The 19,685-nt window shown below is 45.3% G+C and overlaps 1 protein-coding gene across 2 annotated transcripts; it reads left to right on the top strand.

The window, feature by feature from the left end:
* Positions 1–7,464: 7,464 nt before the first annotated feature.
* LOC123396969 (protein phosphatase inhibitor 2-like) lies at positions 7,465–11,903 on the top strand. 2 transcript variants are annotated; one of them, XM_045091727.1, is made up of 6 exons: positions 7,465–7,563; positions 8,047–8,085; positions 9,794–9,896; positions 10,600–10,715; positions 10,812–10,979; positions 11,360–11,903. In XM_045091727.1, exons 3-6 carry the CDS (start codon positions 9,892–9,894, stop codon positions 11,572–11,574), a joined length of 504 nt encoding a protein of 167 aa, XP_044947662.1. In that variant the 5' UTR covers positions 7,465–7,563; positions 8,047–8,085; positions 9,794–9,891; the 3' UTR covers positions 11,575–11,903. The 2 variants fall into 2 exon arrangements, with proteins under 2 accessions (XP_044947662.1, XP_044947699.1); XM_045091764.1 differs by having other exon boundaries at positions 8,047–8,125.
* Positions 11,904–19,685: the final 7,782 nt, after the last annotated feature.

Here is a 19,685-nt window from a genome sequence, read left to right as displayed (position 1 = left end):
TACAGTTCGTCGTTTCGAGACACCACGTGATGATCGGGTGTGATAGACTCACCGTTCACATACAACGGGTACAAAACAGTTGCGCACGCAGAACACTCGGGTTAAGCTTGACGAGCCTAGCATGTGCAGACATGGCCTCGGAACACATGAGACCGAAAGGTCGATCATGAATCATATAGTTGATATGATTAGCATAGGGATGCTTACCACTGAAACTATACTCAACTCACGTGATGATCGGACTTGGGATAGTGTAAGTGGATCATGAACCACTCAAATGACTAAAGAGATGTACTTTTTGAGTGGGAGTTTAGCATATAATTTGATTAAGTTGAACTCTAATTATCTTGAACATAGTCTAAGTCCACTTTGAATATATTTGTGTTGTAGATCATGGCTCACGCGAGTGTCATCCTGAATTTTAATACGTTCCTAGAGAAAGCTAAGTTGAAAGATGATGGAAGCAACTTTGTAGACTGGGCTCGTAATCTTAAGCTAATCTTACAAGCTGGGAAGAAGGATTATGTCCTTAATGCTGCGCTAGGAGATGAACCACCCGCTACGGCTGATCAGGATGTTAAGAACGCTTGGTTAGCACGTAAGGAGGACTACTCAATAGTTCAATGTGCAGTCTTGTATGGCTTAGAACCGGGACTTCAACGTTGCTTTGAGCGTCATGGAGCATTTGAGATGTTCCAGGAGTTGAAGTTTATCTTTCAGAAGAACGCCCGGATCGAGAGGTATGAGACCTCCGATAAATTCTATGCTTGCAAGATGGAGGAAAACTCGTCTGTCAGTGAACATGTGCTCAAAATGTCTGGGTACTCAAACCCTCTAGCTGAGCTGGGGATTGAACTCCCGCAAGAGGTTATCACTGACAGAATCCTTCAATCACTGCCGCCAAGCTATAAAGGCTTTGTGTTGAACTACAACATGCAAGGGATGAACAAGTCTCCCGGCGAGTTGTTTGCGATGCTGAAAGTCACAGAGTCTGAACTCCGTAAAGAGCATCAAGTGTTGATGGTGAGCAAGACCACTAGTTTCAAGAGAAACGGCAAAGGCAAGAAGGGCAATTCAAAGAAGAGCGGCAAGCCTGTTGCCAATCCGCCGAAGAAACCCAAGGCTGGACCTAAGCCTGAAACAGAGTGCTTCTATTGCAAGGGTATGGGTCACTGGAAGCGCAATTGCCCCAAGTATCTGGCAGATAAGAAGGCGGGCAAAGAAAAATCAGGTATATTTGATATACATGTTATTGATGTGTACTTAACCGGCTCTCGTAGTAGTGCCTGGGTATTCGATACCGGTTCTGTTGCTCACATTTGCAACTCGAAACAGGAACTGCGGAATAGACGAAGGCTCGCGAAAGACGAAGTGACGATGCGGGTAGGAAATGGTTCCAAGGTTGATGCAATCGCCGTCGGCACAGTGTCACTTCAGCTACCATCGGGATTAGTGATGAACTTAAATCATTGTTATTTAGTGCCTGCGTTGAGCATGAACATTATATCTGGATCTTGTTTATTGCGAGACGGTTACTCTTTTAAGTCTGAGAATAATGGTTGTTCTATTTCTATGAGTAACATCTTTTATGGTCATGCACCGAATGTGAGAGGATTGTTCATATTGAATCTTGATAGCGATACACATATACATAACATTGAGACCAAAAGAGTTAGAGTAAACAATGATAGCGCCATATTTTTGTGGCACTGCCACTTGGGTCATATTGGTGTAAAGCGCATGAAGAAACTCCATGCTGATGGACTTTTGGAGTCACTTGACTTTGATTCACTTTACACGTGCGAACCATGCCTCATGGGCAAGATGACTAAGACTCCGTTCTCCGGAACAATGGAGCGTGCAAGTGACTTGTTGGAAATCATACATACCGATGTGTGTGGTCCAATGAGCGTAGAGGCACGCGGCGGATATCGTTATTTTCTCACCTTCACTGACGATTTAAGTAGATATGGTTATGTCTACTTGATGAAGCACAAGTATGAAACATTTGAAAAGTTCAAGCAATTTCAGAGTGAAGTGGAAAATCATCGTAACAAGAAGATCAAGTTCCTACGGTCTGATCGTGGGGGTGAATATCTGAGTTTCGAGTTTGGTGCTCACTTAAGACAATGTGGAATTGTTTCGCAGTTAACACCGCCTGGAACACCACAGCGTAATGGTGTGTCCGAACGTCGCAATCGTACTTTGTTAGAGATGGTGCGATCTATGATGTCTCTTACTGATTTGCCGTTATCATTTTGGGGTTATGCATTAGAAACAGCTGCATTCACTTTAAATAGGGCACCATCAAAATCCGTTGAAACGACACCATACGAACTGTGGTATGGCAAGAGGCCAAAGTTGTCGTTTCTTAAAGTTTGGGGATGTGATGCTTATGTCAAAAAGCTTCAGCCTGAAAAGCTGGAACCCAAAGCGGAAAAGTGCGTCTTCATAGGTTACCCAAAAGAGACAGTTGGGTACACCTTCTATCTCAAATCCGAGGGCAAAGTGTTTGTTGCTAAAAACGGAGCTTTTCTCGAGAAGGAGTTTCTCTCGAGAGAATTGAGTGGGAGGAGGATAGAACTTGACGAGGTTGTCGAACCTCTCATCCCTCTGGATGGTGGCACAGGGCAAGGGGAAACCTCTGTCGTTGCAACGCCGGTTGAGGAGGAAGTTAATGATGATGATCATGAAACTCCAGTTCAAGTTTCTGTTGAACCACGCAGGTCGACGAGATCACGCGCTGCTCCTGAGTGGTACGGTAATCCCGTCTTATCAATCATGTTGTTAGACAAGAATGAACCTGCGAATTATGAAGAAGCAATGGTGGGCCCAGATTCCAACAAATGGCTAGAAGCCATGAAATCCGAGATAGGATCCATGTATGAGAACAAAGTGTGGACTTTGGAGATACTACCTGAGGGCCGCAAGGCTATTCAGAACAAATGGATCTTTAAGAAGAAGACGGACGCTGACGGTAATGTGACCGTTTATAAAGCTCGACTTGTGGCAAAGGGTTTTTCACAAGTTCCAGGAGTTGACTACGATGAGACTTTCTCACCCGTAGCGATGCTTAAGTCCGTCAGAATCATGTTAGCAATAGCTGCATTTTTCGATTATGAAATCTGGCAGATGGATGTCAAAACGGCGTTCCTTAACGGTTTCCTTAAGGAAGAGTTGTATATGATGCAACCCGAAGGTTTTGTCGATCCTAAAAATGCTGACAAGGTGTGCAAGCTCCAGCGATCCATTTATGGACTGGTGCAAGCATCTCGGAGTTGGAACAAATGCTTTGATGAGGTGATCAAAGCATTTGGGTTTATACAAGTGGTTGGAGAATCTTGTATTTACAAGAAAGTGAGTGGGAGCTCTGTGGCGTTTCTAATATTATATGTGGATGACATATTACTGATTGGAAATAACGTAGAGCTTTTGGAGAGCATAAAAGGTTACTTGAATAAAAGTTTCTCTATGAAGGACCTAGGAGAAGCTGCTTACATTCTAGGCATTAAGATCTATAGGGATAGATCAAAACGCCTGATAGGACTTTCACAAAGCACATACCTTGATAAAGTTTTGAAGAGGTTCAAAATGGAACAGTCCAAGAAAGGGTTCTTGCTAGTTTTACAAGGTACGAGATTGAGTAAGACTCAGTGCCCAGCAACTGATGAAGATAGAGAGCATATGCGCTCCGTCCCCTATGCTTCAGCCATAGGTTCTATCATGTATGCGATGCTGTGCACTAGACCGGATGTTAGCCTGGCCATAAGTATGGCAGGTAGGTTCCAGAGTAATCCAGGAGTGGATCACTGGACAGAGGTCAAGAATATCCTGAAGTACCTGAAAAGGACTAAGGAGATGTTTCTCGTGTATGGAGGTGACGAAGAGCTCGCCGTAAAAGTTTACGTCGATGCAAGCTTTGACACAGATCCGGACGACTCTAAGTCGCAAACCGGATACGTATTTATTCTTAATGGGGGTGCAGTAAGCTGGTGCAGTTCCAAGCAAAGCGTCGTAGCAGATTCTACATGTGAAGCGGAGTACATGGCTGCCTCGGAGGCGGCTAAGGAGGGTGTCTGGATGAAGCAGTTCATGACGGATCTTGGAGTGGTGCCAAGTGCACTGGATCCAATAACCTTGTTCTGTGACAACACTGGTGCCATTGCCTTAGCGAAGGAACCAAGGTTTCACAAAAAGACCAGACACATCAAACGACGCTTCAACCTCATCCGCGACTACGTCGAGGAGGAGGACGTAAATATATGCAAAGTGCACACGGATCTGAATGTAGCAGACCCGCTGACTAAACCTCTTCCACGGCCAAAACATGATCGACACCAGAACTGTATGGGTGTTAGATTTATTACAATGTAATTCACATGGTGATGTGAGGGCTAGATTATTGACTTTAGTGCAAGTGGAAGACTGTTGGAATTATGCCCTAGAGGCAATAATAAATGTATAGTTATTATTATAATTCCTGTATCAAGATAATAGTTTATTATCCATGCTATAATTGTATTGAATAAAGACTCATTTACATGTGTGGATACATAGACAAAACACCGTCCCTAGCATGCCTCTAGTTGGCTGGCCAGTTGATCAATGATAGTCAATGTCTTCTGATTATGAACAAGGTGTTGTTGCTTGATAACTGGATCACGTCATTGGGAGAATCACGTGATGGACTAGGCCCAAACTAATAGACGTAGCATGTTGATCGTGTCATTTTGTTGCTACTGTTTTCTGCGTGTCAAGTATTTATTCCTATGACCATGAGATCATATAACTCACTGACACCGGAGGAATGCTTTGTGTGTATCAAACGTCGCAACGTAACTGGGTGACTATAAAGATGCTCTACAGGTATCTCCGAAGGTGTTAGTTGAGTTAGTATGGATCAAGACTGGGATTTGTCACTCCGTGTGACGGAGAGGTATCTCGGGGCCCACTCGGTAATACAACATCACACACAAGCCTTGCAAGCAATGTAACTTAGTGTAAGTTGCGGGATCTTGTATTACGGAACGAGTAAAGAGACTTGTCGGTAAAACGAGATTGAAATAGGTATGCGGATACTGGCGATCAAATCTCGGGCAAGTAACATACCGAAGGACAAAGGGAATGACATACGGGATTATACGAATCCTTGGCACTGAGGTTCAAACGATAAGATCTTCGTAGAATATGTAGGATCCAATATGGGCATCCAGGTCCCGCTATTGGATATTGACCGAGGAGTCTCTCGGGTCATGTCTACATAGTTCTCGAACCCGCAGGGTCTGCACACTTAAGGTTCGACGTTGTTTTATGCGTATTTGAGTTATATGGTTGGTTACCGAATGTTGTTCGGAGTCCCGGATGAGATCACGGACGTCACGAGGGTTTCCGGAATGGTCCGGAAATGAAGATTGATATATAGGATGACCTCATTTGATTACCGGAAGGTTTTCGGAGTTACCGGGAATGACGAATGGGTTCCGGGAGTTCACCGGGGGGGGGGGGGGGCAACCCACCCCGGGGAAGCCCATAGGCATTTGAGGAGCCACACCAGCCCTTAGTGGGCTGGTGGGACAGCCCACAAGTGCCCAATGCGCCAAGAGAAGAAAAATCAAGAGGAAAGAAAAAAAAGGAAGGAGGTGGGAAGGGAGGGGGACTCCTCCCACCAAACCAAGTCCAACTCGGTTTGGGGGGGGAGTCCTCCCCCCCTTGGCTCGGCCGACTCCTTGGGGGTCCTTGGACCCCAAGGCAAGGCCCTCCCTCCCTCCTCCTATATATATGGAGCAATTAGGGCTGATTTGAGACGACTTTCTCACGGCTGCCCGACCACATACCTCCACGGTTTTTCCTCTAGGTCGCATTTCAGTGGAGCTCGGGCGGAGCCCTGCTGAGACAAGGTCATCACCAACCTCCAGAGCGCCGTCACGCTGCCGGAGAACTCTTCTACCTCTCCGTCTCTCTTGCTGGATCAAGAAGGCCGAGATCATCGTCGAGCTGTACGTGTGCTGAACGCGGAGGTGCCGTCCGTTCGGTACTAGATCGTGGGACTGATCGCGGGATTGTTCGCGGGGCGGATCGAGGGACGTGAGGACGTTCCACTACATCAACCGCGTTCTCTAACGCTTCTGCTGTACGATCTACAAGGGTACGTAGATCACTCATCCCCTCTCGTAGATGGACATCACCATGATAGCTCTTCATGCGCGTAGGAAAATTTTTGTTTCCCATGCGACGTTCCCCAACACAGAGCTCACCCTAGTCATACTAATTCTACCTCGAGTAACTCTCTATCTCTTACATAGCTCAAAATATTGGTCAAAATACTCAATTACCCTTTCTGGTTTTAATAAAGCTTTTGAAACATTTGGAAAGGAAATATTTACTATAAATTCCAAGAAAATTTTAGCATGTCACAAATGCCATATTTGATTATCTTGCCAAGTCTCATGTGTTGGAGAGGAAGATAACATCATCAAATTCCCTCAAAACCATCTGTGTCCATTTTCTTTGAAATACTAAAAGGATAGGAATAATTGGAAACTTAGAACGACCTTTAGTCCAGGTTGGAGACACCAACCGAGACTAAATGGTGTGGGACCTGCCGCAAACCCTTTAGTCCCGGTTGGTGTCTCCAACCGGGACTGAATGTCCTATTCGAATCGGGACTGATGTCTGCCGAGCCCTTTCCGGCGTCAACACCGGTTCGTAACGCGACCAAGACTATTGCTTCGATCCGGCTAGAACCAAAGCCATGTTTTCTACTAGTATTATGACGTCATCAGTTTACAAAGTGTGGACTTGCCCTGCTATATATCCTGCACATGTAAGCCGATGTCTGCATTCGTCCTGCACATGTAAGCCGATGTCTGCATTCGTGTTGGCTACCATACTCCTATCCCTAGCACCAAGTTTTTAGGGGTGTTTTTTCATCAATTGGATGAATTGGATTCTGTAGTTGGAGATGATCCGGCTTTCCATAATAGAGATTTTCCTGCTTATAACATGTTTATTGAAATTTACAGATTACGCACAACTCATTTGAGAAAGTCAATGTCTACATCATCCGGCAGTCTCTCGTCATGCTATTCTGCTATCATGACTAACCATTTCTACTTTCCTATCCTCTGACCCTATGTTTGTCTGTTACGCTGCTTCTAGGTCATGCAATGACAATAATGTAGAAGTATCAATGTGTAGTGTGTTTGAATATTAGTTGTGTATTCGGTCCATCAGAAGTGAATTATTAATAAAAAAATTACTTCGGCCAAGAATGAGCACATGCATATGTCTTGTAATGTTGGTTTTAGATATCTGTTGTTTTCATCTCTTATTAATCGTTTGGGGAAATTCATTATACAGTAGTGGTTAATAATAGTGGTTACACGTGCGCTTGCACGCACTGTTGCTAGTGGAGTATAAGTTAGAAAAAGAGTGTGCGCATGGAATTAAAAAATTTAGCCGCAACACAAGTGTACGTGAGCGAAGAGGCATCCCCGCCCCTCCACCCGCGCCAGCAGGGGAACGAGGAGACGGCGCGCTCAGGCGAGAGACGCCGGCGCGCAGGTAAGCCCCCGCTGCCCGCCCTCCTCCTCCCGTACTCCGGCATACCGTCCGCCCCGCAGGCCCTCCTCCTCCTCCTCCTCCTCCTCCTCCTCCCCTGTGGTAGCTTCCCTAGCCGGTCCTGCTCCTCATTCACCTCTGCCCGTGGCCGTCATGGCCTTGCTCAACCCGTCCGCCGCGGCCGCCGCTCCTCTCCCCGAGCTCCGACGGCCGTCTCTTGCCCCGTATTCCCTCGCGTGCTCCCATGCCCCCTCCTCCTCCTCCGCCCGCGAGGTCCCCGTCTCCCCTGCTCCGTACCCACCAGATCCAGTCGCCCCTGCTCTTCCCCTGCCTGCCTCCACTCCTCTCCCTCGTCCATCATCTCAAGCCCCATCCCCTGTCTCCCCCTCTCTTCCCCGCCAGCAATTGCTTAGCTTTGTATAAGGATCCTTGTTACCTTTTTTTTTGTTTGGAAAGTCTGCTAACCCTAGTTGTGTTTCGTTGCAGATCTTGTTGGAAACTCGGTCCCCGGTAGGCCGATTCAAGGTAATAGTAGCATGGTAATCGGTGACATGGTATGAGCATGGTGAGTTGATGTTGTGCGGTGGTCATGTGTACTGATGGATGCTGTTTCTTAGCTGCTTATGTGACATGGGAATTTGTTGTGTTCAATATAGGCCCTGTTTGGAACCACCCAGATTATATAATCTGGTTTTTATAATCTATTGTATTTCCAAACAGTACAGTTTATATTGTAGATTTTATAAACTAGATGACCAGATTATTATAATCTCATAATCTGCTCTACCCCAGCTAAAATGAGATTATGGATTACAAATGACGTGTTACCCTTGTAAACTTCAAGAGAATTACGCAGTGCCACCGCCACTTTCCTATTTTTCCTTGTAAACAGAGGGCAAACATGTCATTGTACAATTTAAAAGCTGGTTTACAGTTTATATAATCTGGCCTCCAAACATGCCTACCTGAATTATTTTTATAAACCAGATTATATAATCTATGTTCATAATCCAGATTATCATAATCTATTATGGTTCCAAACAGGGCCATAGTCTATGCAGTGTACTCGTACCATGTCTCAAGACTCGATTGCTTCTATTATCAAAGAGAACACAAGAAGATCTTGTTGTCCTTGAGAATTTGTGGAACGCATATTTAAATTTTAAACTATATGTGTTGCGCTTTGTTGATGTAAATTAGTTTTTGTTTGTTTCGTGTCGGTATTATATGATGTCGTATTGTCGTTGTCGTCCTCCATTTCTAGGATATTTGATGATTTTTTTTTTACTATATAAACATCGAATTATAGTCACTCATTGTACAACTTCTGTTTTGATGCAATTCAATAGTTTGACACCCAAACATGATCTGTATTGAAACCTCAGGATGATTCCGTGAGCCAATTCAGTAAACATCCAAACAACCGAATTCCTATTCATGTCCATTACAGTTTCCTATCTGAATTGGAATTGAAACCAATACAATACAGACATCCAAACACAGCATAAGAGAAATTGTGCAGCAGTGTGTGCTGGTGCGGTGCCGAGGGAGTACTTGCTTGTTCTTGAACTGAAATGCTAGGAGGATGAAAGTCAAATTAAGTAGACAATTCGTGCAGCCCTCTTGCTGGGTTGTTACAATAGTAGTACATTAATAATTCTACTGTTGTGTATCAAATGGCAGCCATTTTGGTGTGATGTGCAATTGCCCCCATTTACAATGTCACATAGCAAAATTGCTTCTTATCATGTTGAATTATTCTATATTCAGTTTGTGTACTACTCCCTCCGTCCCAAAATAACTGTCTCAAGCTTAGTACAACTTTGTACTAGAGCTAGTACAAAGTTAAGACACTTATTTTGGGACGGAGGGAGTATTAATCTAAGGAGTATGCTTTTGAAAGATTGTTGGTATGCACATTCTGTCAAAATTATCAGAAAACCACACATTTTGATTGACAACAAAAGCCATACATTCTTGCTGACAACTGCATCTGGTCATTAGCTGGTCCCACCTCCCATGTGTCAGGTGCACTATTAGATGGGTCCTGCATGTTGGATTTGGTCTCATATACTACGAATTATTGAACGTGTGCATTATCGAAACATTATTGCAGAGTATGTGCACTTTTGTCAAATGCAAGATTAAATGTGTAGTTTTCTGATAATTCTTCTATAATATGTGCATATTTCTTTGATTTATTCTTGAGTCTTGACAGTTCTTTTTTCTGCAGGAAAACCTAGAATAGGTGGTGTTATCTGGCTTTGGTTTGCTGTCTAAACATTTCTTGATCTTCACTCATCATCACTGGGAGGTTAAGAAACTTAAAGCATGAGGTTAGTAGTCTTAATTCCTCCTTTTGAATCAATAAGAAACTGTTTTGGAAGATATGATGCGTACTGACTTATTTCGGTATGCACTTTTTTCAGAGTCTTAGTTATTACTCCATTACTTGACATGGGTTATTTCAAATCTTAATTATCTCTGGGCTAGCATAATGATGGAGCATAAGCATTTTTTTTACCAACTTGTGAACAAGTGCTCAGCATATTTGTTTGGTGTCCTGACGAATACAATTGATTTTTACGTTGCAACATGACATGGTAAATTAAAGTGTGTAGAGAGTCTTGAATTAATCCATGTTTTATAAAAATAGAGCTCCCTGTTTGAGAAACTGGAGGTACTGATAGAGCTAATATGTCAATGGGCTTATATTCAATACAGAATTCTCTATTTGGCTTTTGCATTTTATGGTACTATGAAGACTTAGAAAATAGCATTGCTCTGTTGCTTGCTTAAACACGATAATGCCTAGTTATCGATTTCTACAAGGATGTGGTATTGGCAAAAATGGGTATGATTTTGTAGTACCGTTTGCATTTTTATATAGTTTTACATGTACATGAAACCATGTTTTTTGCGCAAAATGCTGTGCTATGATCCAGAGCTAATGAAACAACTGAACTGGCTGCATAAGTGTGAGCTAGACCTCAACTTGCTTGATTTTCCTTCCATTATTTTGAAAAAAAAAATCTCCAGCTCTCATCGCGTGAAGTGGAATGAGGACAATCTGTATGAGATTGAATCAAACAAGCCAGTGAGGCAGAAGATAACCGAGCCCAAGACACCGTATCACCCTATGATGGATGAAGATGGTACATGTTTTGTTACTTGTATCTCATCATACCTGACCACTATTTGTGCTCATAATGTGAGGGTGCTGATTTTTTTTCACTGCTTGCTCTCTCTAGGGTCACTATCACCAACACGCCCTTTCGACAAGTGTCTAGATGAGACTGTTAATGCTGAAGCTATATTAACTGCTTTAAATGGTGTGGCCTCTTCAAGTAAAAATGATTCAAAGGATGATGAGTGGGCATCCTCAGATGACGATGCAGATGCCATGGAACATGATGGTGGTTGGTAGCTTCTTTCTCAGTTACCATTTTATGTTTCTTGAGTTACAATAGTAAATAATAATTTTGGATGATGAATTTATTTGACTAGCTGAGTTATGCAACTCCATTTTATGGTATCAACTTTCTGTAATGAGGTCCATAGTTGATCCAACTAATGACTCTTTCTGTAATGAGGTCATATAGCTTTTCTGTTTTCCTAGCCAAGTTAATCCTTTTGTGACTCTTTCTTAGTCTGCATCTTATATCATGAGTTATATTTGTATTTGATGTCATGCACAAGTGTATACTTCATTGTCAACGTAAGGGGCAATAATAAGCTTAACATCCGAGTCCAGGACGTTACTTGAACATGCAGTGATATATGTTGGGTGTTAATGCAGACTCAGAAGCTGACAAAGCATCAACGAGTTTCAAGGAGCACCGCCGCAATCACTACGATGAATTCCGCAAGGTCAAGGAACTGATGCGCACTGGATCCCTGGTTGAGGATGAGGCCCGTGCGAATGAGCAAGCTGCACACAACGTCGAAGACGAAACCGCAAGAGACAAGGCAACAGGCGACAAGAGTGAATCGTCAGCATCACCTCAAGTATGAGCCGCGAAGTGAATTCCGTGGTCGCTAAGCCTAGGGTGGTTCAACTAAGCAGGAGCATGCAGTTTGCGCCTGCTCTGTGTGTATTGCTGGATCCTTGTTTTCATACCAGATCGGATGGTTTTCTGTACCCAAAGAACCTGTTGCTCTTTTTTTTTTTTTTTTTTTTTTTTTTTTTTAATTTCGAGATGTTGTGGTGCCTAAAATGATGGATAACTCTAGTTGAACTAGCTACTTCATGTTCGGCCAGGAGGCTAGAATTTGTCTGCGGCGCTTTCTATAATACTGGAACTGAACTATGTGAACAAGAACAACACTTGAGCAAATTTTCTTCAGAGATCATGCTTTCCATTCTTGTTGCTATTATTAGGTTGCTGATTGCGGATCTGAAACAAACTACTGTTAACCTTGGTTGATGGTCATGAGCACAAAATCATGGTATTTGCTGTCATTGTTCAGTTCAGTAGTTCACTGGTCTGCCTGGCCACTGGATGTGGCCTGCTTGAACTACTATGAGATGTTTTTGATATTTTAATATGAGATATATATGGGCAAATACATTAAAATGCGAAAGTGCTCTTCTGTGCTTGAGTGTAGTTACACTCTGTTATGACCAGAGGCCCAATTAGCCAAACTGGCCCAATTAACTTAATAATATTAGGGGCTTAGCCCAAGTTATCTTAGAGTCCAAGTTATTGAGATTATATAAACCGATGTAAACAACTCTTTTGGAATCAAGCAATAAGACAATTCTATTGCCCAGCTCCCAGAGGAGCCGGAACCCTAACCCTAGCCACCGCCTTCTCTACTCGCCGCCGCCTCCTCCCTACGAGACGGCGCCATCGCGCCGGCCGCAGCGCCCTCGTCTCCTCTAACCTCCCTCATATCCTTATAACCTAAGGTAGAGGGCCGGTAGAACCCTAGTTTCTACCAGTTTGGTATCACGAGGCTCTGGTTCGATCATGTCATCACCGCCGCCCGTCTCCACCGTTGCGCCGTCGTCCCTCACCACCACTCCGATGATCTTCACAGCCGGTGGGCCGCACCTGCCTGCGCCGGCCTCTTCTGCCGCGCAGCCTCCGGCCGTCCTCATCTCGGAGGAGCTGACCGACGCGATCTGGGACCTGGCTACCGCCGTCCAGGGCATCCGGCTAACCTGGTCGCGCCCTACGGGCCGCAGCCAGCTGCACCACCACCAGCCAGCGCCGCCCCATACAGGCTGCCCTGGCAGCAGTCGCTGCTGGCGGCAACCGCCGCGCTCGCCTGGCCGCTGCAGCCAACACTGCAGCTGCCTCCGCCACCTTCGGCCGGGCCGCTGCTGCCGACCCTGCAGCTGCCGACGCCGCCACAAACGACCGCCGGGTCGTGCCCTACCTCTGCGCCGGGGGTGCCGATCCACCAGCTCCGGTTTCCCCCCTCGCCGTCCCCGCTACCGACCTGGGTGACCGAGTCGTCACAGCCGGTGTACACGACGGCCTCGGCGCCGCCGCACATCCAGTCGCCACCGGCGCCCCTATTGGAATTATGCCCTAAAGGCAATGATAAATAAGTTATTATTATAATTCCTGTATCAAGATAATCATTTATTATCCATGCTATAATTGTGTTGAATGAAGACTTAGATACATGTGTGGATACATAGACAAAACACTGTCCCTAGCAACCCTCTAGTTGGCTAGCTAGTTGATCAAGGATAGTCAGGGTCTTCTGACTATGTACAAGGTGTTGTTGCTTGATAACTGGATCACATCATTGGGAGAATCATGTGATGGACTAGACCCAAACTAATAGACGTAGCATGTTGATCGTGTCATTTTGTTGCTACTATTTTCTGCGTGTCAAGTATTTATTCTTATGACCATGAGATCATATAACTCACTGACACCGGAGGAATACTTTGTGTGTATCAAATGTCACAACGTAACTGGGTGGCTATAAAGATGCTCTACAGGTATCTCCGAAGGTGTCCATTGAGTTAGTATGGATCAAGACTGGGATTTGTCACTCCGTGTGTCGGAGAGGTATCTCGGGGCCCACTCGGTAATACAACATCACACACAAGCCTTGCAAGCAATGTGACTTAGTGTAAGTTGCGGGATCTTGTATTACGGAACGAGTAAAGAGACTTGCCGGTAAACGAGATTGAAATAGGTATGCGGATACTGACGATCGAATCTCGGGCAAGTAACATACCGAAGGACAAAGGGAATGACATATGGGATTATATGAATCCTTGGCACTGAGGTTCAAACGATAAGATCTTCGTAGAATATGTAGGATCCAATATGGGCATCCAGGTCCCGCTATTGGATATTGACCGAGGAGTCCCTCGGGTCATGTCTACATAGTTCTCGAACCCGCAGGGTCTGCACACTTAAGGTTCGACGTTGTTTTTGTTGGGTAACGTAGCATAAATTCAAAAAAATTCCTACGCATATTCAGATCTTCCTACGGAGAGACCAACAACGAGAGAGGGGTGAGTGCATCTTCATACCTTTGAAGATCGCTAAGCGGAAGCGTTGCTAGAACGCGGTTGATGGAGTCGTACTCGCAGCGATTCAGATCGCGGTGTGATTCCGATCTAGTGCCGAACTACGGCACCTCCGCGTTCAACACACGTGCAGCCTGGTGACGTCTCCCGCACCTTGATCCAGCAAGGAGGAGGGAGAGGTTGGGGAAGAACTCCAGCAGCACGACGGCGTGGTGTCGATGGAGAGACGAGGTCTCCCGGCAGGGCTTCGCCAAGCACCGGCAGAGAGGAGGAGGAAGAAGGGCAGGGCTGCGCCGAGAGAGAGAAAACCGTGTGCCAAACAACCCCAAAACCTTAACTATATATAGGGGGAGGGGGAGGGGGCGCAACCCTTAGGGGTCCCACCCCCAAGGAGTGCGGCAGCCCCAGATGGGAGAGGGGGCGGAGGCCAGGGCAGGGAGGAGGGGTGGTGCGCACCCCTGGTGGGCCTTAGGCCCACCTGGCTTAGGGTTTGCCCCCCCTTCCCTCTCCCCTGCGCATTGGGCTGAGTGGGGAGGCGCACCAGCCCACCTAGGGGCTGGTTCCCTCCCCCACTTGGCCCATCTTACCTCCCGGGGTCGTTGCCCCCCTTCAGTGGACTCCCGGGGCCACCTCCGGTGGTCCCGGTATGTTACCGGTGATGCCCGAAACACTTCCGGTGTCCGAAACCATCCGTCCTATATATCAATCTTTACCTCCGGACCATTCCCGAGCTCCTCGTGACGTCCGGCATCTCATCCGGGACTCCGAACAACTTTCGGTAACCTCGTATAACAATTCCCTATAACCCTAGCATCATCGAACCTTAAGTGTGTAGACCCTAGTGGGTTCGGGAGACAGGCAGACATGACCGAGACACCTCTTCGGCCAATAACCATCAACGGGGTCTGGATACCCATGGTGGCTCCCACTTGATCCATGATGATCTCATCGGATGAACCACGATGTCAAGGATTCAATCAATCCCGTATACGATTCCCTTTGTCTGTCGGTATAGAACTTGCCAGAGATTTGATCGTCGGTATACCCATAGCTTGTTCAATCTCGTTAGCGGTAAGTCTCTTTACTCGTTCCGTAGCACGTCATCGTGTGACTAACTCCTTAGTCACATTGAGCTCATGATGATGTTCTACCGAGTGGGCCCAGAGATACCTCTCCGTCACACGGAGTGACAAATCCCGATCTCGATTCGTACCAACCCAACAGACACTTTCAGAGATACCCGTAGTGCACCTTTATAATCACCCAGTTACGTTGTGACGTTTGATACACCCAAAGCACTCCTACGGTATCCGGGAGTTGCACAATCTCACGGTCGAAGGAAAAGACACTTGACATTAGAAAAGCTTTAGCATACGAACAATACGATCTAGTGCTATGCTTAGGATTGGGTCTTGTCCATCACATCATTCTCCCAATGATGTGATCCCGTTATCACTGACATCTAATGCCCATGATCAGGAAACCATGATCATCTATTGACTAACGAGCTAGCCAACTAGAGGCTTGCTAGGGGCACATTGTGATCTATTTATTCACACATGTATTACTGTTTCCTGTTAATACAATTATAGCATGAACTATAGACTATTATCATGAACAAGGAAATATGATAATAACCATTTTATTAGTGCCTCTAGGGCATATTTCCAACAGTCTCCCACTTGCACTAGAGTCAATAATCTAGTTACATTGTGATGTATCGAACACCCATAGCATTATGGTGTTGATCATGGAAGAGGTTTAGTCAACGGGTCTACAATATTCAGATCCGTGTGTACTTTACAAATATCTATTACTCCACTCTGGACATGGTCCTGGATGGAGTTGTAGCGGCGTTTGATGTGCTTCGTCTTCCGGTGAAACCTGGGCTCCTTGGCTATGGCTATGGCCCCAGTGTTATCACAGAAGAGTGTCATTGGACCCGACACGCTTGGAACCACTCCAAGGTCGGTGATGAGCTCCTTCATCCAAATTCCTTCATGAGCCGCTTCTGAAGCAGCTATGTACTCCGCTTCACATGTAGATGCTGCCACGACTTCTTGCTTGCTGCTGCACCAGTTCACTGCCCCACCATTCAAAACATATACATATCCGGTTTGTGACTTAGAGTCATCCGGATCTATGTCGAAGCTAGCGTCGGCATAACCCTTTACGACGAGCTCTTCGTCACCTCCATAAACGAGAAACATTTCCTTAGTCCTTTTCAGGTACTTAAGGATATTCTTGACCGCTATCCAGTGTTCCATACCGGGATCACTTGGTACCTCCCTACCAAACTTATGGAAAGGTTTATATAAGGTCTGGTACACAGATGGCATACATAAGAGAGCCTACGGCTGAAGCGTAGGGGACAGAACTCATCTTCTCTCTATCTGCTGCCGTGGTCGGCGACTGAGTCTTACTCAATCTCATACCTTGCAAAACTGGCAAGAACCCTTTCTTTGAGTTTTCCATATTGAACTTCTTCAATATCTTGTCAAGGTATGTGCTTTGCGAAAGACCTATGAGGCATCTCGATCTATCTCTATAGATATTGATGCCTAATATGTATGCAGCTTCTCCAAGGTCCTTCATTGAAAAACTCTTGTTCAAATAGGCCTTTATGCTCTCCAACATCTCTATATTATTCCCCATCAATAATATGTCATCCACATACAGTATGAGGAAAGCTACAGAGCTCTCACTCACTTTCTTGTACAGACAGGCTTCTCCGTAAACCTGTATGAACCCAAACGCTTTAATCACCTCATTAAAGCGAATGTTCCAACTCCGAGATGCTTGCACCAGCCCATAGATGGAGCGCTGGAGCTTGCACACTTTGTTAGGACCCTTAGGGTCGACAAAACCTTCTGGTTGCATCATATACAACTCTTCCTTAAGGTTCCCGTTAAGGAACGCTGTTTTGACGTCCATTTGCCAAATTTCATAATCATAAAAGGCGGCAATCGCTAACATGATTCAGACTGATTTCAGCTTCGCTACGGGAGAGAAAGTCTCTTCGTAGTCAACTCCTTGAATTTGTCGAAAACCCTTTGCGACAAGTCGAGCTTTATAAACGGTTACATTACCGTTTGCATCAGTCTTGTTCTTGAAGATCCATTTATTTTCTATGGCTCGCCGGTCACTGGGCAAGTCCACCAAAGTCCATACTTTGCTCTCATACATGGATCCTATCTCGGATTTCATAGCTTCAAGCCATTTGTTGGAATCCGGGCCCGCCATCGCTTCTTCATAGTTTGAAGGTTCACCATTGTCTAAAAACATGATTTCCATCACAGGGTTGCCGTACCACTTTGGTGCGGAGCATGCCCTTGTGGACCTTCGCGGTTCAGTAGTAACTTGATCCGAAGCTTCATGATCATCATCATTAACTTCCTCTTCAGTTGGTGTAGGCGCCATAGGAAAACCTTCCCGCGCTGCGCTACTATCCTGTTCGAGAGGGGGTGTAATTACCTCATCAAGTTCTACCTTCCTCCCACTTACTTCTTTTGAGAGAAACTCTTTTTCTAGAAAGGATCCGTTCTTGGCAACAAAGGTTTTACCTTCGGATCTAAGATAGAAGGTATACCCAATAGTTTCCTTAGGGTATCCTATGAATACACATTTCTCCGCTTTGGGTTCGAGCTTTTCTGGTTGAAGTTTCTTCACGTAAGCATCGCAGCCCCAAACTTTAAGAAACGACAACTTAGGTTTCTTGCCAAACCATAGTTCATACGGTGTCGTCTCAATGGATTTATACGGTGCCCTATTTAAAGTGAATGCTGCAGTTTCTAATGCGTATCCCCAAAATGATAGCGGTAGGTCGGTAAGAGACATCATAGATCGTACCATATCTAATGAAGTGCGATTACGACGTTCAGACACTCCGTTGCGTTGCGGTGTGCCAGGCGGCGTCAGTTGTGAAACGATTCCACACTTCCTTAGGTGTGTGCCAAACTCGTGACTCAAATATTCTCCTCCACGATCAGATCGTAGACACTTAATTTTTCGGTCACGTTGATTCTCGACCTCACTCTAAAATTCCTTGAACTTTTCAAATGTCTCAGATTTGTGCTTCATCAAGTAGATATACCCATACCTACTCAAATCATCGGTGAGAGTGAGAACATAACGATAGCCACCGCGAGCTTCAACGTTCATTGGACCACACACATCAGTATGTATTATTTCCAATAAGTCAGTTGCTCTCTCCATTATTCCTGAGAATGGAGTCTTAGTCATCTTGCCCATGAGGCACGGTTCGCATGTGTCAAATGATTCAAAGTCAAGAGACTCTAATAGTCCATGAGTATGGAGCTTTTCATGCGCTTAACGCCGATATGACCAAGGCGGTAGTGCCACAAGTATGTGGGACTATCATTATCAACTTTACATCTTTTGGTACTCACACTATGAATATGTGTAACATCACGATCGAGATTCATCAAGAATAAACCATTCACCAGCGGAGCATGACCATAAAACATATCACTCATATAAATAGAATAACCATTATTCTCTGACTTAAATGAGTAGCCGTCTTGCATTAAGCAAGACCCTGATACAATGTTCATGCTTAAAGCTGGTACTAAATAACAATTATTAAGGTTTAATACTAATCCCGACGGTAGATGTAGAGGTAGCGTGCCGACGGCTCACATCGACCTTTGAACCATTCCCGACGCGCATCGTCACCTCGTCCTTGGCCAGTCTCCGCTTATTCCGCAGTTCCTGCTTTGAGTTGCAAATGTGAGCAACAGAACCGATATCAAATACTTAGGAGCTACTACGAGCGCTGGTAAGGTACACATCAATAACATGTATATCACATATACCTTTAACGTTGCCGGCCTTCTTGACCGCTAAGTATTTGGGGCAGTTCCGCTTCGAGTGACCGTTTCCCCTGGAATAGAAGCACTCGGTCTCAGGCTTGGGTCCATTCTTTTTCTTCTTCCCGGCATCTGGCTTACCGGGCGCGGCAACAACTTTGCCGTATTTCTTGAAGTTCTTCTTACCCTTGCCCTTCTTGAAACTAGTGGTCTTGTTGACCATCAACACTTGATGCTCTTTCTTGATTTCTATTTCTGCAGACTTGAGCATCGAGTACAACTCGGGAATGGTATTCTCCATCCATTGCATGTTGTAGTTAAGCACAAAGCCTTTGTAGCTTGGTGGGAGAGACTGGAGGATTCTGTCAATTATAGCATCATCCGGAAGTTCGACTCCAAGTGAAGTCAGACGACCGTGTAACCCAGACATTTTGAGTATGTGCTCACTGACAGAACTGTTCTCCTCCATCTTACAACTAAAGAACTTGTCGAAGACTTCATATCTCTCGACACGGGCATGAGCTTAAAAATAGCTTCAGCTCTTGGAACATCTCATATGCTCCGTGTTGCTCAAAACGCCTTTGGAGCCCCGTTTCTAAACTGTATAACATGCCACACCTAACCAGAGAGTAGTCATCACTCCGCGTTTGCGAGACGTTCAGAATGTCCTGGGCTGCTGCGGGAGCGGGAGGGTCACCTAGCGGCGCATCAAGGACATAAGCCTTTTTAGCTTCTTCAAGGATGAGCTTCAAGTTGCGAACCCAGTCCGCATAGTTGCTACCATCATCTTTCAG

The sequence above is a fragment of the Hordeum vulgare genome, chromosome 1H (genome assembly GCF_904849725.1).
Source record: "Hordeum vulgare subsp. vulgare chromosome 1H, MorexV3_pseudomolecules_assembly, whole genome shotgun sequence".
NCBI classification, from domain to species: Eukaryota; Viridiplantae; Streptophyta; class Magnoliopsida; order Poales; family Poaceae; genus Hordeum; species Hordeum vulgare.
The sequence above is the reverse complement of the archived record's forward strand: the minus strand, read 5'-3'. Positions and strand labels throughout refer to the sequence as shown.